The 27,888-nt window shown below is 36.2% G+C and overlaps 1 protein-coding gene across 1 annotated transcript in view; it reads right to left on the bottom strand.

Annotated features, from left to right (window-relative positions):
• Positions 1 to 27,247, bottom strand: part of zpld1a (zona pellucida-like domain containing 1a) — a 32,830-nt gene extending 5,583 nt beyond the window's left edge. Inside the window, exons 1-9 of the mRNA XM_030153310.1 lie at positions 27,142 to 27,247; positions 26,652 to 26,872; positions 16,710 to 16,891; positions 13,790 to 13,862; positions 13,232 to 13,329; positions 7,577 to 7,657; positions 7,318 to 7,489; positions 2,903 to 3,005; positions 61 to 90 (exon numbers count right to left, since the gene is read on the bottom strand). Coding sequence (XP_030009170.1) covers positions 61 to 90; positions 2,903 to 3,005; positions 7,318 to 7,489; positions 7,577 to 7,657; positions 13,232 to 13,329; positions 13,790 to 13,862; positions 16,710 to 16,891; positions 26,652 to 26,872; positions 27,142 to 27,247 — 1,066 coding nt within the window. The remainder of the gene's footprint in view (positions 1 to 60; positions 91 to 2,902; positions 3,006 to 7,317; positions 7,490 to 7,576; positions 7,658 to 13,231; positions 13,330 to 13,789; positions 13,863 to 16,709; positions 16,892 to 26,651; positions 26,873 to 27,141) is intronic.
• Between the last annotated feature and the right edge of the window lie 641 nt (positions 27,248 to 27,888).

Below are 27,888 nucleotides of genomic sequence, written 5' to 3'. Positions count from 1 at the left end.
TCAACATCATATCATTCAAAGTCAGTGGAGTGTCATTCTAAACTGAGCATGAAGACTTACCCAGCTGAGAGTTGTTGGTCGGCGTTTCATCTGCAAAACAGCAGAAAAGGGCATTTAAGGATAAAAGCAGGGCATTGTATTCACCACAGTATACTTTACTGTTTTTACGTGCGTTGGCTAATTTCCATTTACACGCAAAGAGGATACCTTTAGGCGTTCTTGTGACAATCCAGGTCACTGTGTACTTTATTTGTCTTCTTAAAAATACCAGTGTCAAGTCTCAAGTCCTACATACAAATACATGCGATCGAGTGTTCCAGTTAATTAGCAGGTTATGAAAGAATAACTGTTTTGTGAGAAAAGTCCCACAAAAATTCTTATTTTGTTCATCTAAATTACTCTACAATCCTAACACAACAGTACCCGCCTACAAACAGCAGTGACCTGGATATAACTAAGTAAACATTGGATATTTACTGTTGACGTTTAGTTGTTTAACTTGTTTTATTTATCTATTTTAATTTGATTTTAAGGTTTTTTTTTTTAATGCTTTTATTAGTTTGTATTGTACTTTTAGTCTTCTGTACAGCACTTTGGTCCACTGTGGTTGTTTTAAAGTGCTTTATAAATAAAATTGGATTGGACTGGATTGGATTTACTGCAGTTTTTTAATGTGTTTCAGCTGGAAACAAGTTTTTTTTTTTTTTTTTTTTTTTTTAGCTTTAACTGATGCAGTGAGCAGTTTCTCCTTTCTTAATACAACCATTAGTTTGATATTGAGTGTAAAAGTTGGACAGTGGAAGAATGGAAAGAGGTCTGATGTGGTCTGATGAGTCCAGACTGACCCAGATCCAGACTGAGAAGAGAGGTGGATGACGTCATTACCCATCATGCAGTATTATGATATGGGGTTGCTTCATTTGCATCAAGTGGTTAAATGTGCCCCACCCCCCAGTCTAACAGACAGCACAATACTCCCCCTACCTCAGTGAAATACTTACAGGACATGCCCCTTGTTTTCCTAATCTCACCTGTATATTTCCTAGATTACCTGTATATATGCTTATCTGTCGTATAGTTAGCGTTTGTATATTTCAGTAGTTTTTGTAGTCCTTCATATGTATATTTGATATTTTATCCTGTAGCTTTTTGCACAACTATATTTAATTTTACACAACTATAAGCTAATATACACGCATATCTGTCGTATGCACACAAATATTTTAACAGCTTCCTTACCCCATATGTTTACTATGTCATGTATCTGTACCAGCGTATGTTTAAGGCTAAAACATCAGTTGTTCCAAACGACTCAAAAATGTTATAAAATGCTGACTGATGTCTGAGATCTGATACCAGAGTGACACAAGTTAGACCGAGTTAAATGTTAATACTACTACTACTACTACTGCTACGACACCAAGGTAGCACTGTAGTCTTTATGGCACAGGTGTCAAACATACAGCCCGGGGGCCAAATCCAGCCCACCAAAGGGTCCAGTTCGGCCCTTGGGATGAATTTGAGAAATGCAACAATTACACTAAGATATTAACAATCCTTTTAGTTCAGGTTCCACATTCAGACCAATTCAATCTCAAGTGGGCAGGACCAGTAAAATACGATCATAATAACATAAAAATAACGACAACTTCAAATTTTTCTCTTTGTAAATGTGAATATTTTCATGTATTTACACTAAAACAAAGATTAATTTCGGAAAAATGTGAATAACCTGAACAAATATGAACAACCTGAAAGTGAAGTATGTACAATTTTAACAAGATTCTGCCTGTTATTAAATGTTTTGTGTGTTTGTAGATCCACTGTGATCTGTAAGTTATAATGTACGTGTGTAAATGATAAACTGAGGCAGAATACTGTTAAAATTACACTTACTTTTTCAGTTTGTTCACGTTAATCACATCATTTGAAAGGATACTTTGCGAATGTAAACCTTCTCATAATGTACATTTATTTTTTTTGCTCTAAAACATAGAGCAGGGGTGGCCAACCCTGGTCCTGGGGAGCCACAATCCTGCATGTATTAGATCAGGGGTCAGCAACCCTGGTCCTAGAGAGCCACTATCCTGCATGTTTTAGATGTATCCCTCTTCCAGCACACCTGATGGTCATTATCAGGCTTCTGCAGAGCTTGATGACAGGCTTATCATTTGAATCAGGTGTGTTGGAAGAGGGATACATCTAAAACATGCAAGATTGTGGCTCTCCAGGACCAGGGTTGGCCACCCCTGACATAGAGAAAAGTTTGGAGTTGACATTATTTATATATTATTATGTTATTATTTTACTGCAGATTAAATTTAGCTGAATGTGGACCCTGAACTAAAATGAGTTTGACACCCCTGCTTTATGGGTTAAAATGGTTTTTATGTCATAACAAATGAAAGCTTCATATGACATCGCATCATGATGATGGCCACTTTAAATGATATATACAGTTTTAAGAATGTAGTAAAAATACCAGGTGTAAACAAACACATTGTCCTGCATTACTCATGTCTTGATAACATCTCTGGATACAGACTGCATTTTTAATACCAAGTATAAATGGGGTCTTTGTGCACTGTGGTAGGAAATATATTTCATGCTGACAGTAATTACAGATCTCAAAATTAAAGGTTGGAAATTCTAGAGTAGCACTTAGAATGATAAAAAAAAAAGGAATTGAAAAGGTCAATATTTTAGTGAAGAAGAAGAAGTGTTTACATTAATCAAAAGAGCATCTAGTCCTGGACTGTAAGAGTTAAGGTTCAGGTTGGAAAAAAGGCTTTTCAGGCGCTGCTGTTTGGATAATAATGTCAGGAGAGAAGGTTGGCTGGAAGGAGAAACAGACTCTAAGCAGAAGCTATAACACAGGAGGAGGAGCATTATCAAACCGTACCACTCCGAGTGATAATAGGCCCAGCAGTCAAGACGGCATTTCCAGATGCAGTACTTGATTCCTTTCCCTCTGAGACGTCTCTCTTTTTTCTGCTTCCACAGATCTACAAAAAATGGGAAAGAGAGATACGGTGACAGAGTGAAACATTCCTGATGCAACGTGATATTATGAAAACGCGTTAATACTCACGCCACTTTAAATTGACATTATTTGGTGTTATTATCTGTACTCATTATAAGCTTTCCGTGTGTACAGTTGTGCTCATATGTTTACATACTCTGACAGAATGCACATGGGACGGTCTTGGATATTCCAACATGAAAGTACTCACTTTTCCATTGGACATCTGTGCAAAACTTTACCGATATTTACTAAATGTTGAAAAAGCAGAAGTGCGTAATATCAGTTTTTCCATTAAGTCACAAATGCGATGATTTGTTTATTTATCATCGCAAGATGACATGAGAAGTCATTCCATTCCACCGCCCATACCAAATGTTGACAATAAGAAACTACACCAGCGGTAACTAACAGGTGCATCATGGCCCGGGTCTAGACCCAGAAGTTGTCCCATACAGACCCAGACCTCCAGCTGGTGGTGGAGCGCTTCTGCTTTAACCAGCACAGCTTAAGATAGAGTAGATGAGGAAACACACAGACCAATTACATGTATTTAGAACCAGCCCATGTGATACCACTCAGCCAATCAGGTGTGTGCATTCAAAGCAGTAAACTGTGACTGACAGTGGAACAGATGAGAGTTAGAGGAAACAGTAATATTCATTTATATGCATATACTTAAAGGATTTCTTTTTTTAAGTTTATGGGTTCTTATGATTCTTTTTTTTTTTTTTACATGGTATCGACTTTGGTATCGAGAATCGTGTACTTTTAGTGGTATCGGTATTGATTCTTGAATTTTTGGTATTGTGACATCCCTAGTTGTCAGAATGATTTAAAAAGAGCGAGTGAAAGAAGCGTTTTTGTATTATCACTCATATTCTCTGAAAAATGGCCGAAGAATCACAAAGAATCTGATGGAGTATCTAAACTTATGAGCACAACTGTATGTTCACACTGCGTCAAATACCATGCACTGAGGGTTAGGATTAGGGTTCTAGTTATGTGACCCAGAGATCTTGGCGTAAATAGCATTGAATAACACACAAAAGGAAAATGCGTACCTATAGCACGATAGATGTTATAAGAACTGGTGTGACATACAAATCAGTCTCCCTGAAGCGTTCCACTTTCTTGTGATAACATATTCAGGAGACACAAAGACTACGATGCCCATTAGATGTAGAAAAATGTATTCCTATGTTTTTCTAGCTTCGTTAAATTTGCAAATGTGATGTCAATGAAATATGTTTTGATTTTAAAGTAGGCTCTCTCAGGGTGATTATCATCCCACATTTCTACACTAGATGTATTATTCCACTCAATTTCTACCTCACAAATGGTTCATATTTCACAATTTATAATGAAAAATGAATGGGGGATGAGGGAGCAGCCCACTGTCTGTTAAGGCTGGATATTGACTGAAGACGAGAACATACTCTGATTACCTGTCATACTCCGCACCCCGCTCTGCCCTGACCACATTTATAGATTGCATACTGCCCACATCTGTTGTCAATTAGGTCTCAAAAGAGCACCGATAAATAAATGACCTTTTTGATAAATCTTCATGATGAATCTGTCTGACATTTTTATTCCCTGTCAAACACAAGACAGAGTTTTGTTTTGTAGACATGACTGTAATTTACTCATATAGTGTACTAATGCACAGTTTGTACTGGAGTATTTCTATTTTATGTTACTTTAGAATTCAGCCCCCCCCCCCGATCACCACCAAAATTGAATCATTTGTTCCTTGTGCCAGAATCAACATTTCCTGAAAATTTCATCCAAATCCGTCCATAACTTTTTGAGTTATCTTGCTAACAGACAAAAACACAAACTGACAAACAAACAGACAAACCCTGATGAAAACATAACCTCTGCCATTCCTTGGCGGAGGTAATAATTACTAATACCTCCCAAAATATTGGTTCTATCAATTTGTCATTTTCACTAGTTTGTTCCTTGACCAAAAATCCATAATTATGACAAACTGCAACAGTCAGCTCTGTACGGATTTAGTGTGAATCCCCAGACACACAACAGATCCCACTTCCCTTTTATACTATAGATTTATCTTATTTTTACCTCCACCAAGGATCGGCGGAGGTTATGTTTTCATTGGGGTTTGTTTATCTGTTTTTCTGTTAGCAAGATAACTGAAAAAGTTATGGAAGAATTTTGATGAAATTTTCAGGAAATGTTGATTGATTACATTTTGGTGGTGATGGGGGGGGGGCTGAATCCTAAAGTAACATAAAATAGAAATACTCCAGTAAAAACTGTGCATTAATACACTACATGAGTAAATTACAGTCATGTCTACAAAACAAAACTCTGTCTTGTGTTAGACAGGGAATAAAAATGTCAGACAGATTCATCGTAAAGATTTATCAAAAAGGTCTTTTATTTAGTGGTGCTCTTCTGAGGCCTAATTGACAACAGATGTGGGCAGTATGTAATCTATAAACGTGGTACAGATGTAGCAGCTATTGCACCACAAAAGGCTACAGCAAAAAACCTGGCTCTCCTCTTTTTTAATTTTCTACTTAAAAATTATTTGACTGTAATGGTGCTGACTTCGGGTTGTAGTGAAACTTTATCAGTGCCACACACATGCTGATACGAGATGACTCCATATTTACTTCCGTAAACACAGTGTGTGCTGCGTGGTCACGTACTGCGTCAGGACCTCTTTTGTGCATGTGGGTCACTTCCAAGGTTATTATTGTTAACGAAAACTAACAAAATGACGAAAACTAGAATTGAAAAAAATACTTTTGTTAACTGAAATAAATAAAAACTATAATTAAAAGAAAAAAACGATAACTAACTGAAACTGTATTGTGTGCTTATAAAACCAACTAAAACGGATAAAAATTATGGATAAAAATTCCCTTAGTTTTCGTTTTTGTCAATGTTGGATTGATACGAAATCGATTTATTTCCCTCAAGCAATTTTAGCTAGCGGCACCATATATTAACGGTCCGTCACTTCTCGACACTTGTGGTTTCGAGTCGTCTTCTGGTCCCCACTCTACCTGGAAACATGGAGACTAAAGTTGGGAGAAAGTAGTCTTGTCTGGAATTTATTTGAATACGACGGAGAAGAAGAAAAAACATACGAAGAAACTAAAACTAAACTAAAACTAAGTATTTAGAAAAAAATGAAAACTAATAAAAACTAGCAAACCGGCTGTAAAAACTAATTCAAACTAACTGAATTAGAGAAAAGAGAGTCAAAACTAAATAAAACTAAACTATACTGAACAAAAATATAAATGCACGACTTTTGTTTTTGCTCCCATTTTTCATGAGCTGAACTCAAAGATCTAAAACTTCTTCTGTGTACACACAAGGTTTATTTCTCTCAAATATTGCCCACAAATCTGTCTAAATTTGTGTTAGTGAACACTTCTTCTTTGTTGAGATAATCCATCCACCTCACAGGTGTGGCATATCAAGATGCTGATTAGACAGCATGATTTTTGCACGGGTGTGCCTTAGGCTGGCCACAATAAAAAGCCACTCTAAAATGTGCAGTTTTATCACACAGCACAATACCACAGATGTCACAAGTTTTGAGGGAATATGCAATTGGCATGCTGACTTCAGGAATCTCCACCAGAGCTTTTGCCGTGAATTGAATGTTCATTTCTCTACCATAAGCCATCTCCAAAGGTGTTTCAGAGAATTCATGAAGAAGACTGTGCGAGGAAAATGGTGGTCACACCAAATACTGACTGGTTTTCTGACCCCCCTGGACCACCCAATACAGTAAAAGTGCACATTTTAGAGTGGCCTTTTATTGTGGCCAGCCTAAGTCACACCTGTGCAATAATCCTGCTGTCTAATCAGCATCTTGATATGCCCCACCTGTGAGGTGGATGGATTATCTCAGCAAAGGACAAAGGAGAAGTGCTCACTAACACAGATTTAGACAAATTTATGAACAATATTTGAGAGAAATAGGCCTTTTGTGTACATAGAAAAAGTTTTAGATCTTTGCGTTCAGCTCATGAAAAATGGGAGCAAAAACAAAAGTCGTGCATTTATATTTTTGTTCAGTGTATAATGAAAAATCCAAAACTATTATAACCTTGGTCACTTCAGGGTCGCATTCAGTTCAGACTGAGAACTGATAGAAGTAGCATTTAATTTGTAATATGAACGAGCACACAAAAAATCGGATTTCACAAAAAAATTCCAATTGTGCATTAAGACCTGAACGTAGCCTAAGTCAGTAAAGTTAAATAATCAGCTGTGTGTGTTGATGCATTTTTTCGTCTCACTGGCATGAGCATCGGGCAGTCGTCAGATCGACAAAGCTTGGTGACACAGTGCAAGAAGACGGTGGACATCTTCTGGTTCTTGTGCTTCACAAAGCGGAATACTTCAAAGGCAAAGCGGCCCATTTGGCTCTTCCCGTTCTCGAAGACAGTGGTCTGAGGGTCTTTTTCACAGCTGGCTCAAAGTGGAAGAATGAAACAATTTGATTAGAGAGGAGGCCGAGAGAAATGATCAGAACAGTGATGATCAGATGTGCATTACCTAAAGAAAAGATCATAGCGGAGGTCGTCGTTTGGGTTTCCAGAGGGTGTGGTGTAGCAGTAGTCCATGAGAACGTTCCATCTGTTTTAGATAAGACATTCATGAATGCAGTTACAGACTTTATGTGAATATAAAGAGCTGCTCGTGGTGTTTTGGATACACACTGCTGTTTGTGTTTTTTTAAAGAACAGGATGAGGTACAAAATGAGTCGTTGTAATTATCTACTGATTCATGGGTGTTGTTTTAACACTTGTGTGGTGTTAAAGTGTTCTGTGGGTGGCGCATTTTGAGCCTAATGGGTGCACACACTCCTGTTCCATTTAACTAAACATCTGAGTGTAAAAATGTAAAAGACGCTCATCATAAAGCGACAGGAAAAGTCAATATTATAAGATTTAGACACCACAATCAAACCAAATTACTGTAATATCCATATGAAGAACATCAAAGATAGATTAGATTAGATTAGATTAGATTAGATTAGATTAGATTAGATTAGATTAGATTAGATTAGATTCAACTGAACTTCATTGCTCCTTTGGGCAGAGCCTTCAAGAAATTGAGATTCCAATAGCAGCACAACGCCATATATACACACAAGAAATACCACAAGAAAACAACAACAAAAAAAAACACAGCAACAAAACAATCACTCTGAAAAGAAAACAGTATTGAAAAAAAAAAAAGTATTAAAGAAACATGCAATTGTATATTGTAAAGCACTAATAGAAACAACAAGTAGCAAGGTGGCCATAATAAAGTATTAATTATAATGATGGTGATAATAATAATAATAAAAAGTATTATTATTATTATTATTATTATTATTAGAAGAAGAAGAAGAAGAAATAATAAGCAAAACTAACCCAAAAGTAATTTTTCCATCTCCCATGTCTGAATTGTTGTAAGCTTTATTTCACAGAAACATTCAGGATAGTGGTTAAATACAAAAGTTTAGATAGTTTACCTCAAATAGTATCTCTGAATGAGACAATACCTCTGAAAACCATCTGAAAATGCCATCCAGAATAACCAGATACCATCTAACCACTCAGTGTCAGAGCGACTTTAACATTATTCAAACAGTTAATTATGCATCTGCTTATAATGTGTTGTTATAGAAAGGTGTTCAAAGTTCCAGTGAGACATTAGTTTGTGATCCTGTGTCAATTGTGTCACCAAATACACATCGTGTTTGATTAAAATCTAACTGTAAACATCAATTAAAAGTCACAGTTTCTGCAAATGAGGAAACCCAATAATTGTATAATTTAGTAGGAGATAGAGGGGTAACGAGCATACTAGATTCAAAACAACAGATATTTATGTTCATGTTTAAGGAATGACTTCTACTGACATGTTGCAATAATAAATAAACAAATCATTGCATTTGTGATTTAATGGAAAAACCCACATTACGCACTTCTGTTTTTACAACATTTAGTAAATATGGGTAAAGTTTTGCGCAGATGTCCAACGGGAAAGGGACTACTGTCACTTCTGCAACTTTTAGGTATGTAGTCATTTACACTGTTGCCCATTAAGTTGGAATAATTAGTTTTTTGGACACATTCCTGGTTTTATTCCTATTTCTACACATCAGTAATTGCCTTTGACTATGTGCAGTGATTACATACTGAGTCCCAGTTACACTTTATCCATCAAGAATAAATCACACTGTCATAATCATTTCATGAAAAGAGGTTAAAAAAAATAAATTAAAAATAAATTCCAATTTTATGGGCAACAGCGTAATTATGTATTTTTCTCTTCCTGGACTAGTAAAATGATTTTGTAAATGGTCAAATATTGTATGAATAAATGATGTCTAATTTTAATGGGATGTAAAAATGACTTGCCTCTCACCACCGACTGCAATACAATTCTTTTTTTCAATAAGGTCCCATGGGGCACAAATGAAAGGCTGTTATAGTAAATTTATAAACATCAGCTAAAATAATCTGTTGTATACAGTGTTTTGGGAACATTTCTGAAGTCCTTATTAAACTATTTCAGTGATTTTATCAGTAACACAGCTATATACAACTCATTACATTCACATTAGTGTTTTTTTTAACGGATGGTTTAAAATGAGAAATAAACTGAAAATCCCCCCTAAAAAAACATTTATTAACCCATAAAGACCTAAAAAGCCACTGGCAACCAAAACTGACGACTGATTTAAACTGGTTAATACCTGTTGATCCACTAATCCTATCAATCCATGTAAATAATTGGTGTCAAACACGGTTATTCATCTTTTCATGGTCATCAGATATGACCCATCTGGACGTTCAGAGGCTCCGTAGTTACCATGGAAACACTGTCATCTTCGACAACATTGTTCACCAGTAAAACTCATGGAGTTGGATCAATGACAGTGGATGGACACACTGGGGTTAAGTTAAATACTAAATAAAAATGAACAAAAATGAATAAAAAATGTACAAAATCCTAAATGATGCAAAAAAAAAAAAGAAAAAAAATTACTAAAATGAATGTACATAAAAATAAAAATATGTAAATAATTGGTGTAAAATGCAATTTTACTTCAATTATTCATAGGGTAAAATATACAACAACTTGCAAAATGAGAATAAAACTAGCAAAATACTTCAAAAAATAAAGGAAAAATTACCCAAAAAACCTTGAAATATGGCATAAAAGTGAAGAAATTCTTATAATTTGAGTCGAAAATGATCAAAATCCTTGAAAAATTAGGAAAATTTATCATTTCATACCATCCAGGACCCTGTAATTACTCTGTTAACCTTCAAAAACCAAAACCCTCTACTGATCTAAACTGTTTAATACCTCTTAATCCATTAATCCTATCAATACGTGTAAATAATTGGTGTAAAATACAGTTATTCATCTTTTCATGCTCATCAGATATGAGCATATTTGGACGTTCAGAGGCTCCGTAGTTACCGTGGAAACAGCGTCATCTTCTACAACATTGATTCCCCAGTAAAACCCATGGAGTTGGATCAATGACAGTGGATGGACACACTGGGGTTATGTTCAGTTATTGACAGATTTGCTAAGAAAATCACTTTTTCTTCAGTTTTCTTTGTTTCTGATATAATAACCCTCAGCTTTAATCAGAGCTTTAATGAACATCTACATGATAAGTGAATTAAACTATCATTATGACTTATTTGGGAACTACCACAGAAGTAGCACTGGGTCTTTATGGGTTAAGATTAGTATGTTTGGAACCACCAAAACAAATCATGACTATGCCTGGAGTAAAGGAAAATGATCCTAGTATATCATTTAAGAACAGATTTTTCTCAGTAACACATTAGGATTCTATTCATTTTGTGATTTAATTAAATACTGCTCCATCTAATTACTCCACCAGTGATGGAGGAAAGTCATTTACTGGTGACTACAGGTGGGAATTAAGCCATGAACCAACAAATCATTGTGTCCTGGAGATTCACCGTATTTACTGTGATGGTTACACCCTGGTTTCTAGAACATTGCCTCTCCCACCCATAAAGAAGCCCCGTGGGCAAGATCACATATCCACATCAGACATTACATAGCCAAATCTGAGTCAAGTCCAACACCACACTGACACTGTTTGTTTGACTAAAGTAATTGTGAGGAAATAACAAAGCGAATGTGGTTTCTCAGAGAGTTGTCACAGAATTCCTGAAATAATATGTATCTGAATCCAGTTATTTGAGGGCGACATATGCCAGGGAATGTCAATGTCAAAAGTTCACAAAAAGGGCGTTTCTTCAGCTCTTTAAGAAATGATCAGGATTAAGAGCAGGTCAAATCCAAGTTCAGTATGCTGCAGACCTGCCCTCGACACAAAGACACTGTTAATAAGATAAGACACATTATATGACAGGTTATTATTATACTCTGCTAACGTGAAACTCAAGTGTTAAGGTTTATATGATGATGTCTGGGTTAAATTTCTACCAACAGGAAAAAGATAATATATTCAATATACTGTATTTTCTGGACTATAAGCCGCTACTTTTTTCTCACGCTATGAACCCTGTAGCTCAAGTATAGATTTTTACGGGCTAACGGTCTCCAGGGGGCGCTCTAGCAGGAAGCGAAAAAGCAAGACAGACAGGTGGAAGGGGTGATGAAGAGGAGAAGTCTTAATCTTAACTTTTAACAATCATTTTGCGTGTCATGCACAAACCCTCATCATTAAAACCACACGAAGAAATGCATATGATGAAGCTTTTAAGTTAAAACCAATGGATGTGTCTGTTCAAGAAGGAAATAGAGCTGCTGCACATAAGTGCCACTAAGAGCGACAACGGAAGACAGACTGAGAAGGTGTGTGACGGAGCCTTTCTGAGCATGTTCAACTCCGACACTGAAGAAGACGACTGCAGTGGTTTCAATGCACAGAAGGAAGATGAAGATAGCGATCAATGACTTTTCTGGGTTTTTGAACCAGCCGTGTTACAGGCACTGTTTGGAAAAAAGCAGTTAAGGTATGGAAATAAATATTTAAATAATCTTTCTGTTTACCACCTTTCTGTGTAAATATCTCATGCTACAACGTGGGGGCGACATATGCCAGGGAATGTCAATGTCAAAAGTTCACAAAAAGGGCGTTTCTTCAGCTCTTTAAGAAATGATCAGGATTAAGAGCAGGTCAAATCCAAGTTCAGTATGCTGCAGACCTGCCCTCGACACAAAGACACTGTTAATAAGATAAGACACATTATATGACAGGTTATTATTATACTCTGCTAACGTGAAACTCAAGTGTTAAGGTTTATATGATGATGTCTGGGTTAAATTTCTACCAACAGGAAAAAGATAATATATTCAATATACTGTATTTTCTGGACTATAAGCCGCTACTTTTTTCTCACGCTATGAACCCTGTAGCTCAAGTATAGATTTTTACGGGCTAACGGTCTCCAGGGGGCGCTCTAGCAGGAAGCGAAAAAGCAAGACAGACAGGTGGAAGGGGTGATGAAGAGGAGAAGTCTTAATCTTAACTTTTAACAATCATTTTGCGTGTCATGCACAAACCCTCATCATGAAAACCACACGAAGAAATGCGTATGATGAAGCTTTTAAGTTAAAACCAATGGATGTACATAATTTAAAAAAAAAAGTCTCCTGATCTCATTCATTTCCGAAATATTATTGAAACAAGCAGAAACGTGCTGTTTTTTAGTTGATTTCCTGGACCTTAATCTATTTGAACTCATGTCGTCATTGTAAAAAGTGTACAAAAAATGAATAAGATGAAGGAAAATAAACAAAATAATCAACAAAATAATAAATAAAATCAACATAAAAGAACAGCAATCAACAAAAAATAAAAAAATGAATAAAATGATCAAGAAAATTTAAAAAATCAACAAAACTAACAAGAAAATAATAACATTAACAAAAAATTGAGCAATTAAAGAACATAAATGATCAAAATGAACAAAATAAGCCACATAATTTTAAAAAAAAAAGTCTCCTGATCTCATTAATTACCGAAATATTATTGAAACAAGCAGAAACATATGATTTAATCTGTTTGAACTCATATCCTCATTGTGTCAATATGTGGGACAAAGTGGGGACAATTCCAACTCTGTACAGTCCCACACAAAGTGGGTTAAACCTGCTCATCCTGTCTGAAAGTGGGTGTTTCTGATCAATACCTCCTGTCCAGGTTTGAGGCTTTCACTGCTGCAAACACCCGCGTCTTCAGCGTCAGTCCTGCCATGGGGATGGCCAGCTGCTGAACGTACGACGAGTCCTGGACATGAATCACAAATGAGTCTCAGCGAGAATCTCCGATTTTCTGCATCAGACAAGTTATTTCACTCCATTTCCATGCATATCTATCATCTGGTTTCCACAGAATCCCAATTATTTGCATCAAATTGACAAGTGAATTTAGCAGAAGACTGAAATGAATTGAGGGTAAATTGAGTATAATCTGCTCAAATTACAGGATTAAAGGTAATTTGCTGCCTGTTTGAGCTGCATACAAAAGGCTTTGGGAGTCTTTTGGTATCTTCCCTGTCTCCTACGTGGATCATTGCTCTGGGTAATTGCTGCAGTTGCAGATGTAAAAGGTGCAGATTAACTTTACTGAAGAGCTTCCTACGCATTTTGATGTAGGCTGGTTCACATAAAGGCTGGTCCTCAGGGCAATAGCCTCGGTTCCATGCGGCAAAATGTTACATATTTATACCGGACTGGTGTGAACTTACATTGTAAAGCAGTAGATTCAAGGTACTGATGAAGGTACCATTGCTTTCCTTCACTGAAATTGCAGCAGCCGAGCTATAATAAAGAGAAAAAACAACAAAGATAAATGCATCTGGAAATATATTTAAAGCTTCTCCCCATATTTAGAGTAACAAGACTGAAAATATATCTAATTTTCTGCAAGGACGGATATAATTTTATATCTAAGTATTCTTGCTTTATTTGAACTTGATGTTTTTATCTCCATGTTTATTTTCCACCACTGAATTTCTACTCTGGTCTACATATTCTACCCTGATAAAAGTGTGGTTACAGACACATGATATAAAAAAAAATCCATGAAAAAGGTAAAGCCATCCAAGTATGAGTGCATATATAAGGCTTTCCATTAAGTCTGATTTTACTCCTGATACCCAGACTATCTGTGCGGTAATAATAGATATATTTTCATCTTAAACCTACCTGGTAGATTGTTAGGGGAACAACAACAACGAGTCAAAGATAATATTAGTTATTTCCTTTTAAAATTATTCAATCCTATCTGTTCGACAGGCCTCGTTTAAAAAAAAAAAAAAATCTAATTTTGAAGAAATTACAGAACACACAGAGGAAATCAAACATAGCCTTGTATTAAATGGTGCATGTAATCTGTAATTTGTGTCCGTTATATTTTGACAGTCTGGGAGAAAAAAATAGGGATGCACAGATACCACTTTTTTCCAGACCGAGTACAAGTACAAGTACTTAGATTTGAGTACTTGCTGATATCAAGTACCGATATGAGTACTTCATAATCCAATTCCACTTCTTAGTTCCTTTTGTAAATGTGCTTTATTGTCGTTGTCATTCGTTTGACTGGAACAAGGCACTTGTTACTGACATTTCATGCATTGGAATGAGCGTTTGTCAATCAATCCACCAGGGGTCGCCACTCTGAATTAACCATACTGGACAAATACTACAAAGAAGAGTAAAGTTTTTTGAGAAGAAGAAGAAGAAAGTCAGTAATAATAAACATGGAGATGACAGAGATAACACTAATGTGATACTAATGTTGCAGCGTTTTTGCTGGTAAGGTGGAAGACACTGTCGACACAGAACACGTGTTTCAGTTTCATCCTTCTTTTAGCTGAAATAATTCAAAATAACTGATGTTGCTTTTCTTTTTGGCACTTCAATTCAAGTTGTTGAGAATCTAAAGATACTAAGGTGCAAACATTTGTGTCCTATCACTATTTTTAACATTTGCCAACGGTTCCTCACATGTTCATACAGTCGCGGAAAAAAGTAGTAGACCATCAAAAGTCATCAAAAACAATGGTTATGCAATCCAGTACTAACTCCTGTGTGTGTCATGTGACTAAAACAGACAGAAAAGAAAACAGAATGTCTAAAAGCACTGTTTTTGTCAGTGCAGTGCCATAGATATTGATGTAAGAACTGAAGTGATTTTGGTTATTATCAAGAAAACATGTTAAATGGATAGATATCGGCTCTGAAATTAAACTACTATGAGCTATTTTTGTAGTAGCAGTAGTAGTAGTAGTTTATTCGGTCGTTAATTACTTTAAACAAAAAACAACATATTCATTTTTCCAAATACAATGCGACCAAAAGCGTTTAGGCTGAAGTTCAGACTTATTTTGTCTAACCCTATTTACAATTAACACAATATTTCCACATGAAAACACAAAAATTTTCAATCTAATTATTGCTAAATATACAACAGAAGAGAGTCCATATTTAATTTAATTCAGGTAAATCATGTCCTTATCTCAACTACCAATATTGATCCCAGTCTTTTAAACAAGTAGCAGTTTTACTTGTACTTTTTTCTATGTCTGGTTTGCAATTACATGATTAGCTTGCTTATTTATTTATTTATTTATGCTTTTTTTTTTTTTCTTCTTCTTCTTCTCTTTCTCTCCTTCTCCTTCTATCTTTTATATCTTATTCTTGCTCAAGGAAAGTTAGTGTATTTTTAGAATGTATTTGTAGTTGAGTTTTAGTATGAGTTTTATGTATTTGGCTGAAGCCGTTCAATCTGAGCAGACTGTCCTATATCTGTCATGTTGAATGGTTTTCTTCCAGTATATTATGACTTTGTAATCTAAGTGATGTTTGTTATGTTAGGTGTTTGTCCAGGATAACAGATGGAAAGTAGCTTCTCTGCTAAATCTGGTGCACGCATCTTGTTCTTTCTAACTAATGCCAATATACACTGTCCTGTAACTAAATAAATAAATACAAATACAAGTATTTTCTTTAGTCAATCTTGAGCTCTATATTTTTGAATAACAGTTAATTTGTACATCTTTTTAAAAGTTGTAATTGTTATTACTATGTTTGTCCAAACAAATGTACCTTTAGTTGTAGGAGGCATTAAAATTTCGACCATGCAAAAGTCAGACTTGCACGTACTTGAAGATAGATTCTGGTCATTTAAAGGTTATTTTGTTTTTGGCTTATTTTGCTTTGTTTTGTTTTATTTTGTTTCTTTGCATGTTTGAAACAAAATAAATAAATAAATAAAATGAACAAGAAATTGATGAAAACAAGGGTGGTCTAACTAACAATTTTTTCTGTGACTGTCTATAATTTTTGGACTTAATGAAATGAATTCATTGTTTGTTTCCAATGTAACTGACCTACATTTCTGAACGTGTCATAATTTTATTATAACTTTATTCAAACTCCTTTATTTTTGTTTTTTTTATGCATTTCAATCCCAAACAAACACATTTATGCTCAGAGATTAGCTCGTCCCCCAAGCGTTGCAAAGGAAATAATAAAATTCCACATTAACATATTAAAATCAGCAGTGGACAGTGGAGGTGGTCAGAACTTACGAAGCCACCTGTGTGTTGCTGACCAGGTATTCCAGCGGGATGTTTGAAATAAATAAATAAATAAATAACTTACGAAGCCAGCTGTGTGTTGTTGACCAGGTATTCCAGTGGGTAACTACAGCTGAACTTGTAGAGCAGACCTGGCAGGTAGCTGATGACGGTGGGGGGGTCCGGCGTGTCGATATACCCTGAAATGTTTCCAATCTGCACCAGTGACAGGTTCCCATAAGCATTGGGTCCCTGGGCTGTGGAGACCTGCAGCAAACAACACCAGTGGTAAAGTCCTCCTTCTGGCTCGCCAACAGACCACCATTATCTGACTGTGGACACTCTAGACAGGGCTTGATTCCATCAGCCGGAGCGCAGAGCATACTAATGCACCTCACTAATCCTAAACTCAATCCCCCCCTTATCTGAAAACGCAAACCCTCCAGGAACTGTCCCGTTCCATCCCGCTCAACTCTCGGCACAGACATGGGGGAGAGACAGCTCGATCCGCGGAGGTTCACTTTAAACTCCATTTAAAGTGCTTTAAGAATAGTTTCTCACTCATCATCCTGACAGGGCCTGCAGGATCCCACAGAGGCCCCTTCACCGAGATACCAAGAGCTGGACTTCATTCCAATGCAGGATAAACACAAGTTGTCAACATCAAAACATGGATGCTGTGAATTAGACAGCCGCCTGGATCAAAAAAAGAGACAAATCTGATCCGATTTAAGTGTGAAGCTGTTTTTTTTTTTTTTTAAACTTTTTAACCCATAAAGACCCAGCGCTACTTTTGTGTGAATTTTTTTCTCTCTACTTACCCTTTCTTAAGTGATTTATCGCCATTTATTATAATATTATCCTTTGTATTTTGCATTTTTCACTCTAAATCATGTATTTTGTTATATTTAGCTTCCAAACTGACAGTGGCATATAATAGTCGCTTTTCCATTGACCCTCAAATTGTGCAAATATGACTTGCGCAAAAAAAATTAACCTAATGGAAAAAGGACAATTTCGCCAAAACTCTCATTTTTCAATTAAAAGTTTTTGCGCTGGCAAGAGGTGGTTTTTCGGGCGTAGCGCAAATGGTATATCACACAAAACTGCAATGGAAAGACCTTTTTTTGTAACCATAGTCAGGTGAATTAAAAAAATACGGATGCTGACGTACGTTACAACAAGTGAAGAAGAAGAAGAAACAAGATGTATGTATGTGTGGACTCACCAGGAAACCCAATCATTTTTTAATTTAGTACTAGATAGAGGGGTAATATATAAAAATAATGAACATATCTGTAAATCAACACCATATATACGTTTGTCGCCATGTTTATGGAATGACTTCTCGTGTCATCTCGTGATAATAAATAAACAAATCATAGCATTTGTGATTTAATGGAAAAACCAACATTACGCACTTCTGTTTTTTCGACATATAGTAAATATCGGTAAAGTTTTGCGCAGATGCCCAATGGAAAAGTGACTAGTGTGTCAGGTAAGAAGGATAGGCACAAAATCTGCTTCTGGCCTTTTTTTGGGGGGTTTTTGTGTTTATTGTGGCTATTGTACTGTGTGTGATGATTATTGTACAAACCAAAAATAAATCATTCATTCATTCAAACAGTTTATATTAGTAGATGCTGTTTGGGTTTTTATGGGTTAAAACAGCTGTCGGCTCCACTCTGTTTTGTCTGCTCATGTTCCAAACTTACAGATGAGAGCTTGAACCTACATGTGTTCATGGACCAGCTTTAAATGTATTTTTACACAGTGGAGATTATGTGGTCACTTCCCTGTCTGTGTGTCTGTCTGTGAGAAGGATTATGCAAAATCTACCGCACTGATTTTCATGAAACTTGGCAGAAAGGTGTATTTTGAAGCAGCTCCATCTAAAGAGGATCAGAGGTTGGATTTGTTTTTTGCTTTCTTCAACAGTATAGAGCCCCAGGCGAACAGAGAACAGTCAGTAAAATTTAACAACTAGAGGCACGCTCAGGGAGTACAGACCTCCAGTTGGAAGTAGTCCACCATTTTTCTGTTTTCAGAAAATTATTACCACAAAAAAAAAAAAAAAAAAATTGACCTCAGTTATCAATGGTAATAACATTCTCATTTGAGTTTGATTGATTGATTGAAATCTTTATATCGAACATGTAGACAGTGAAATTAACAACAAACTCAACCAACAAAATATCAGTAATGATACATAAAAGGTTTATGAAATTAAATAAAGTAAATGAAATGAAATTAAACATGCTTGAAAAGGAGTAGGAAGAAGTAAAAACATATATACTCCTACCTCAATCTCAAGTTGGTGCCAGTGAGTAGTTAATTAATTTATTTTTAAGTTATTTTTTTTAAATTAAAGTCTGTGGATCTTCATTAATAAAAATACATTGTGTGATATTTAGCGACATCTAATGGTCAAGTTGCAGATTGCAGCCAACTGAATACCACCCCATGCTCACATACGGTGCTAAAGCCAATATTTCATCAAATTTTTTTTCTATTCTGGGCTTTTTATTTAACCCATAAAGACCCAAACATCCACCTTTAACTTAAACCATCTACTGATCTAAACTGTTTAATACCTGTTGATCCACTAATCCTATCAATACATGTCAATAATTGGTGAAAAATACAGTTATTCTTCTTTTCATGGTCATCAGATATGACCCATTTGGACGTTCAGAGGCTCCATAGTTACCATGGAAACACCATCATCTTCTACAACATTGATTCGTCAGTAAAATTCATGGAGTTGGATCAATGACAGTGGATGGACACACTTGTTTTATATTCAGTTAAGGACAGATTTGACTGAAAACATTACTTTTTCTTCAGTTTTCTCTGTTTTGGATATAATAACCTTCAACTTTAATCTGAGCTTTAATGAACATCTACATGATCAGTGAATTATATACAGGAAAATACATGATTTTCGCTGAAAAACTGCAAAATACACAGGGTAATATTATAATTAATGGTGATAAATCACTTAAGAAAGATTAAATAGAGAGAAATTTTCATTTGTCCACTGAAACAAAAATAGTTCTGGGTGTTTATGGGTTAAAGAGAAAATAACTCAGGTCCACACTCAAACACAGTGAGTAACAGTAATACCCATTGCTCTCAAATGGATTAAAAGAAGAGGAAGTCTGTCTGGAACTGCAGAAAACTGCTGCTCCAACACAGTAGTTTCTGTGAATCGTGACCGGCTTTATCTGTAAATGCAGAGGCGGCTCAGTCTAAACTTAACACAATGAAAACACAAAGATTTTGAAAGCCGATTATTCCCCATTTCAGCAATTAGATCCTCTTAAAGTGCCCTAAATCTTAAAGAAACTAAAAACAAAAAAAGATTCCATCTTTTGACTTTTTGTGAATCTGTGCCAAATTATTAGGCATAGATTCTCGGCTCACACCCCCTTCTCTTACATCCAGTTTCAAGACGATCAGTGCACTAGTTTTTGTGTTATCCTGTTGACAGATGGGAGTGAACACAGAACCTCCTTAACACAAGTAGGGTTGTCCCAATCTGATCTACAGTCCGGTATCGGCTGCTGATCAGGCATTTTTACCTCTGCCAAAAAACAACGCAGGTTATGTTTTCATCGGGGTTTGTCTGTTTGTTTGTCTGTTTGTTTGTTTGTTTGTTAGCAAGATAACTCAAAAAGTTATGGAAGAATTTTGATTAAATTTTCAGGAAATGTTGATACTGGCACAAAGAACAAATGATTAAATTTTGGTGGTGATTGGGGGGGGGGGGGGGGGACTGATCTGCTTTGGCAGAGGTCTGCGCTCTAGTTTAGAAGATCGGGTCTGATTTAGTCACGAGATCAGGCCGATCCGGACCCAGTTCTGGGGCGGGGGGGTAAACACACATCCTGCCCCCTCAAATTAAAGTTTCCGAAGGTAGGGAAAAGGAAAATTATCTGCACAACAGCGGGAGGCTTAAAGGAATTAGTAAAACGCCTATCGGTTTCACTTTCACTGTAAGGTCCAGCAGTGACGCCCAAGTCAGGTTTTTTTTCAACCTTCTGTGGAAATGTTTGACCCGACTCATCTGAGAAGGCACTATTTGAATATCTGAGCAGGTCCTGTATGGAGGGGAGTACATGTTATTTTCTTTGATGAATGCAACTCATGCATGTATTAACTAATCCTATATTTTTCTGATGATGTTTTATGTTTTTAATGATGTTAATAATGGTTATTATTTTTAGATTTGCATTGTTCATAATGTGAATTGTGATTGTCATGCATATCATGTATTGTTCTGTTCTGTGTTTTGTGCTGTCCTTCTGTGTTGGACCCCAGGAAGATTAGCTTGTCACTTTGGTGGAAGTTAATGGGGATCCTTTTAAATACTAAACATTAAACCCAACCCGCCCTGCAAATAAACTGACATTCTTTTGACCCACCCCAACCCGACCCGAGGAGCCCACTGATGTGCACATCATTAACGTACGGCACAGAACACACCCCCATATAATACCTGGACGGACCTGTCCGTAGACACACTACAGCAGTGGTAAACATACAACCTGTGAGCCAAAACCGACCAAAGGTTCTAATTTGTCTCCCAGTATGAATTTGGAAAGTGCAAAAATGACACTAAAGTTATTAAGAGTCAAAGGTGTCATAGTTGTTTTAGTTCAAGTTCCACATTCATACCAATTGTGATCTACAGGAAAATAATAGTATAATAACCTATAAATAATGACTCCAAATTTAAATAAAAATTTATTGTTCAAAGTCGGTATCGGATTGGCATCGGCAAAACTAATCCTAAACCAAATCGGATCGGAAGCAAAAAAATCCAGATCAGGACATCACTAGTCTAAACAGGGTGGAATAACAGAAAAAGACAAAGAGGAATAGAAGTTGGACAGGTTTGGACTAAATAAGGCACTCAGAATGTACACCAATAAGAGATTTAGGATGTTGAACATCAACTGTGAACTGGAACACACTGAACTACAACAAGGATTTGAACATTGGTCCAGTAGTTTTTGTTTTGGGGCTCTTTTTCTAAATCAGTCCAGCTGCTTTTTGACACCTGTTTAACTCCAAAAAGCAGTTACACGGTCAAAACCCGGTAAAGACACACAAAAAAAGTAATAATAAAGGATAATAACCTATAAATAATGAGTCCAAATTTAAATCACAATTTTACTGTAAAAAGTCGGTATTGGATCGGTATCAGATCGGTATCGGCAAAACTAATCCTAAAACAAATCGGATCGGAAGCAAAAGAATCCAGATCGGGACATCACTAAACAGATGTAAAGAACTTCAACTGAAGAGAATATATCACTGCATTGCAACAGAAATGCATCATGATAAACGGACTAAAATGCAAGATCTGAAGCCTAAAGCGGGGTACACATTTAAAGATAATGGGGCTGTTTTTGTCCCGATTTTCCCAGTTCCTGACCAAGGATGGCAAACCCCAGATTATCTTATGTCTTATAAGAGGATCCTATCAGATTCTCCTGTGGTCTGAGGTGTGTTAAGAGTGAATTTGTCCCGTAATCGGCTCTGAAACGGGAAGGGCGTGACAATCGTAAATCGTAATCGTAACCTTAAATCGTAAACTTGTTCAATATTTATGACGAAAAATCTTCGTGTGTGGGGAAAGCCGACGACTCCTGAGCAGACACCTGCATGGGTCCACATTTCCAAACCCACACCTGCCCGTACCCGTGTACATTAGACCCACAACCTGACCCGACCCGTGATTAAACCCATTTTCTACACATAACTCACTTTTAAGGGCTTAATTTTTGCCTAAAACGCACGCCATCAATAAACCTCTAATATGTGCTGCTCGGTGACATCTATGGGTGGATGAAAACATACGTGAAGCTCACTTCAAAATAAAACTGGATGTGGATCAACCACGGTCAAATTAGATGATCATCGTCATTAAATGTCTGGCAAATTATTTTAATCCACAAATTTTTATTTTTTCACTTCCTTGCCCGCTACCCACCTGAATTTTGTTTAGTTTTACCCGGGCCCATAAATTGTTCCGTCCCCGCATGTTTTGCAGGTTACCCAACCCTTTTTTGTTGGGGGGGGGGGGGGGGGGGTTACCCAATTCAGGACTCTGCTCCCGAGTCATGGTATGTTTCTTCTTCTTAATTTTTGTTAGATCACATTTGATCACGTGAGATTTCTGGCTTGGAGGACTAGATTCTAGATCGGTGGTGGGACAGTCATTATGTGTGTGTTGTACTGTGCTGAGATTATGGGAGCACACCACACACAGTACGATCAAAACTGTTTAATGCCTGATTTTTTGTCTTCAACGTGTGGGGTCTGTAACAGATAAAAAATCTCTTCAGATTTAGAAAATCCTTAGGGGTGTACTCCGCCAGAGGTGTAAAGACATCACAGTGTTAGACACAGCTGAGACTGTTCTGTTAGAATGGAGTCCTATGGGAGACCTGCCTCAATTACCTGAATGAACAACAGTGGAAATTGTTGGTCCCATAACAACCAGACGACCACTGTAATCATCTTTAACATCTTTTCCACAGACTAGTAAACTGTGACGCAAACGGACAAGATCTAACATTAATATATTAGCGTTTTTTTTGACTCATGACAGTTTGCAAAGTGACAACAGGTAAGACAAGGACTAAACACATCTTTTTTCTGTAATAGCACTGAAACCAAAGGTATAAATAACTAAACTCATCAAATGCTGTCATCACATCTCCTGAATCATATGACAAAACCACCTGTTGGGATAAAACACATCATCACAGCTTAACTCATAAAGGCCCAGTGCTACTTTTGAGGCAGTTTCCAAATGATTTTTTCCTCTATATTTTGCCTTTTTTTAAGTGATTTATTACCATTTATTATAATATCACCTTCTATTTTGCATTTTTCAGTGCAAATCATGTTCTATCTATCTATTTAATTCACTGATCATGTAGATGTTCATGAAAACTCAGAGCAAATTCAAAGGTTATTATATCAAACTAGTAAAGCACTCGGAGAGCGCAGACCTCCACCAAGACAGATCAGTTGTCTCCCCCCCCCGATCACCACCAAAATTCCATCATTTGTTCCTTGTGCCAGTATCAACATTTCCTGAAATTTTCCTCCAAATCTGTCCATAACTTTTTGAGTTATCTTGTGGACAAACAAACAAACAAACAAACACACAAAGCAAAGTGATCACAATACCTCCTGGCGGAGGTAAAAATAGATAAAAAACTTAAGAAATAGTGACTTTTTCAGCAAATATATAAATAACTGTATGTAAAAACAAGTGTGTCCATCCACTGTCATTGATCCAACTCCATGGGTTTTACTGGTGAATCAATGTTGTAGAAGATGACAGTGTCTCCACGGTAACTACGGAGCCTCTGAACATCCAAATTCTGCTCATATGGAATGTTTGTAACAGGTTTTGTCATGTAAAACTCATTATTGTTGCAGTATTTTTCTTGAAATACACCATCCTATATTATAAAAGGGAAGTGGACTCTGTGTCTCAGGCATCACACAAAATCCCTCAGTATCTTAAGTTACAGCAGCAAAAAGCAATTAAAAAGGAACAGTAAAAAAAATGTACAATAATATGTTAATTTACTATCAATAATCATTTTCCACTTTAACCCATAAGGACCCAGTGTAACTTTTCTGGCACTTTCCAAATAAATTTTTCCTCTATATTTAACCTTCCTTAAGTGATTTATCATCATTTATTGTAAAAATTTCTTCTGTGTTCAGTGTTTTTACAGTGCAAATCAGGTATTTTCTTAATTTTAATTCACTGATCATGTAGCTGTTGATAAAAGATCAGACTAAAGTTTAGGGATATTATATCAGAAACAGAGAAACTGATTAAAAAGTGCCTTTTTCAGTCAAATCTGTCATTAACTGAGCATAAACCCAGTGTGTCCATCCACTATCATTGATCCAACTCCATGAGTTTTACTGGTGAATCAATGCTGTAGAGGATGACGGTGTTTCCACGGTAACTACGGAGTCTCTGAACGTCCAAATGGGTCATATCTGATGACCATGAAGAGATGAAGAACTGTATTTGACACCAGTTACTGACATGTATTGATAGGATTAGTGGATCAACAGGTATTAAACAGTTTAGATCAGTAGATGTTTTTGATCGCCGGTGGTTGTTTGGGTCTCTATGGGTTAAATAATTAGCCTCATGTTAGCTAAAGATATTAAGCTAAAAATATTAGCTTTACGTTTTCATCAACCACAAAACCATTGAAATCTTTCATCTTTAAACTTTGTATCACCAACAGAACATACTGATTATTAACTAAATAATCCAGTTGCAGCTTTAATTAGTAATTATATGAACCTAGGGAAGTCACTGTATACTACACATCCCATAATGCATTTAACTCCTCAGGTCTGATCTTTGTGTTGCATCTCTTTTTTATTTCTTATATGATGTTCTTATTCTTTTTAATCAACCTGCATGACATTAGCATAATAACTGATAAGAGGTTAAATAGAAAGAACAAAATTTACATTTTTTTTTTTTTTTTACATTGTTTTTAGCTGCGAGCAGGCAGTTTGAAGTGTATATTAATTATAGGCCTTAGAATAAATTACCTCACCTACACAGGTCATGAGGCTCCTTAACAGCTGACAGGAGTCTAGAAAAGCTGTTTTGACTGTTTACAGCGTTTACACTTCAACTGTTCACACACCTTATATACAGTCGTAGAAAAAATTATTAGACCATAAAAAGTCATCGAAAACAATGGTTATGCAATCAAGTCCTAACTCCTGTGTGTGTCATGTGACTAAAACAGACAGAAAATAAAACATGGAATGTCTAAAAGCACTGTTTTTGTCAGTACAATGCCATAAATATTGATGTAAGAACTGAAGTGATTTTGCTTATTATCAAGAAAACAAGTTAAATGGATAGATATCAGCTCTGAAATTGAACTACTATGAGCTATTTTTGTTGTTATCATTATATTTGTCCAAACAAATGTACCTTTAGTTGGACCAGGCATTAAAATGAACAAGAAATTGAAGAAAACCAGGGGTGGGTGAAGAATTTTTTCCACGACTGTATATATATTTACACCATACTGATTATCTCTGACACTTTATGCACCTTACATATATATATATATATATATATATATATATATATATATATATATATATATATATATATATATATGTCATACTGTCTATTATATATCGTACTGTTTATCTGACTGTTCATACTGTTCATCTCTGACAATTTTGCACATTAACGTCTCACTTATCTCAGGCAGTTTTGCACATACTGTATGTCATTTATCTCTGACAGTTGCACAATTACATACATGTTGCACATTTATGACTTAGTAATAGCAATTTATATATATTTTTTTCATGATTATGCTCTTTTTCTCTGGCCCATTCCATTTTTTAAAGACCACTTTGCTTTGGTTGTTGTAATTTCCTAGTTAAATTATTCTGTTTCAGTTTTTATACTTATACTTTTATACTGATCTTAAATTCTTGAGACATTCAGTGTGGACGGTATCATAAGATTTTCATGGTACAGGGAAACCTGTTTCCTTACTGTACTCTTCCTCTCTCCTTCTCGTTCTATCTTTTATATCTTATTCTTGCACTAGGAAAGTTAGTGTATTTTTAGAATGTAAGATCCATTTTCTGTATTTGGCTGAAGCCGTTCAACCTGAGCAGACTTTCCTGTATTTGTAATGTTTAACAGTTTTCTTCCAGTATATTTTGACTTTGTAATCGAAGTGATGTTTGTTATGTTATTCATTTGTCCAGGACAACAGAAGGAAATTAGCTTCTCTGCTAAATCTGCTACATGCTCTTGTTTTTTGTAACTAATGTCAATACACACTGTCCTGTAACTAAATGAATAAATACAAATACAAGACAATAAACGCTTTGAATCATGAATCTAGAGTCAGTGATGCTATCTGTGGTAATATGTTGCATATATTCACTGCATTAAACCAGTCCTTTTTTCCTTTTTTCTTACCACTAGGGAGTTGCCACAGGATTCCAGCGTTGCCAGGCTGATGCTAAAGATAACGACGGTGGGAAACGTGTTGTTGTTGATGAATCCGCGGCAGTGGGCGTCTCCATGGCGACCGTTGAGCGCCAGGTCCGTGTCGGTGTAGCCAGAGAAGAGGACAGGGCAGAAGTTAATTTTAAGGGTGATGGTCTGGACCCCGCAGTACACACTGATATCTCTCTCCGCTGTAGGGAATAAAACGAGAAAAAAGTGAATACTGAATCACATATTAAATGAACAGTGTTCCTTTAATTTAAGGCATTAATCAGTCTTAAATTACCCGGAGTTTATATTGAATATGTTCCAGGAGTTGAATGCAATTCTGGTTAACAACATTAACATTTCTTCCTGTGATATTAAGTTTCCTTTAATAGATTTACTATGGATGAATATGTGTAATATAAATCCAGGTATTCTGGGATTTTCATATGTCGTGTTCTCTTGAGTTCCTCACCAGGGAAGCGGCTGTGAAAGTTGGCGTCACAGTTGTATCCATTGAATTGAGCTCCAACTGACAATGCCTTACTAAACAGTAAAAGAATTAGAAATATATGTTCCATTTCAGCACCTGAAACACAGCAAGAGTTATCATTTATTGCAAAAATAATAATAATAATAATAACAACAACAATCCACTTTGTGCACCTTTCAATTCACAAAATGTAACCTTCAAAGGGGGAGACAGGAAAAGTGGAATCCCATATTTTATTATTTCTTGCTAAGAAAAACTAAAAGATATTCCACTGTTCATCTGCAAAAGTCAGAGGGGAAGATTTTCCCACAAGATTTCAGTTATCTTTTTTGCAGTTTTGACTTCAGAGGAACATCTTTCTTGTGCCTGCCAAACAGAATCAAAGCAGACAAATGTCACACTGAATTATCTCTGAACACCTGCAGCTTTTGGCATCAAAGTTATAAGAAATTATGTTGGACAATGTGCCGATAACTACAGTCATTTCTAAAGTATAATGGCTTATCTCTGTGTGCACATCTCATTGTCTTGTGAAAACCTCTTATCAGATAATCGTTGTCAGTCACAGATAAGAATCTCAGTTCTGAGGAAAGGCTAAATTAAAGGAGTAATTGCACCAAGTTTGCGGGTTGCGTCTGTAGCCCTGACAGCAGGTGGTGTTGTCCCTGACGATTTGAGGTAAGATAGCGGACGGTTACTCTCGAAGCGACAAAACCACTCACCCTGGTT

This window comes from Sphaeramia orbicularis, chromosome 14, assembly GCF_902148855.1.
Source record: "Sphaeramia orbicularis chromosome 14, fSphaOr1.1, whole genome shotgun sequence".
NCBI classification, from domain to species: Eukaryota; Metazoa; Chordata; class Actinopteri; order Kurtiformes; family Apogonidae; genus Sphaeramia; species Sphaeramia orbicularis.
The sequence above is the reverse complement of the archived record's forward strand: the minus strand, read 5'-3'. Positions and strand labels throughout refer to the sequence as shown.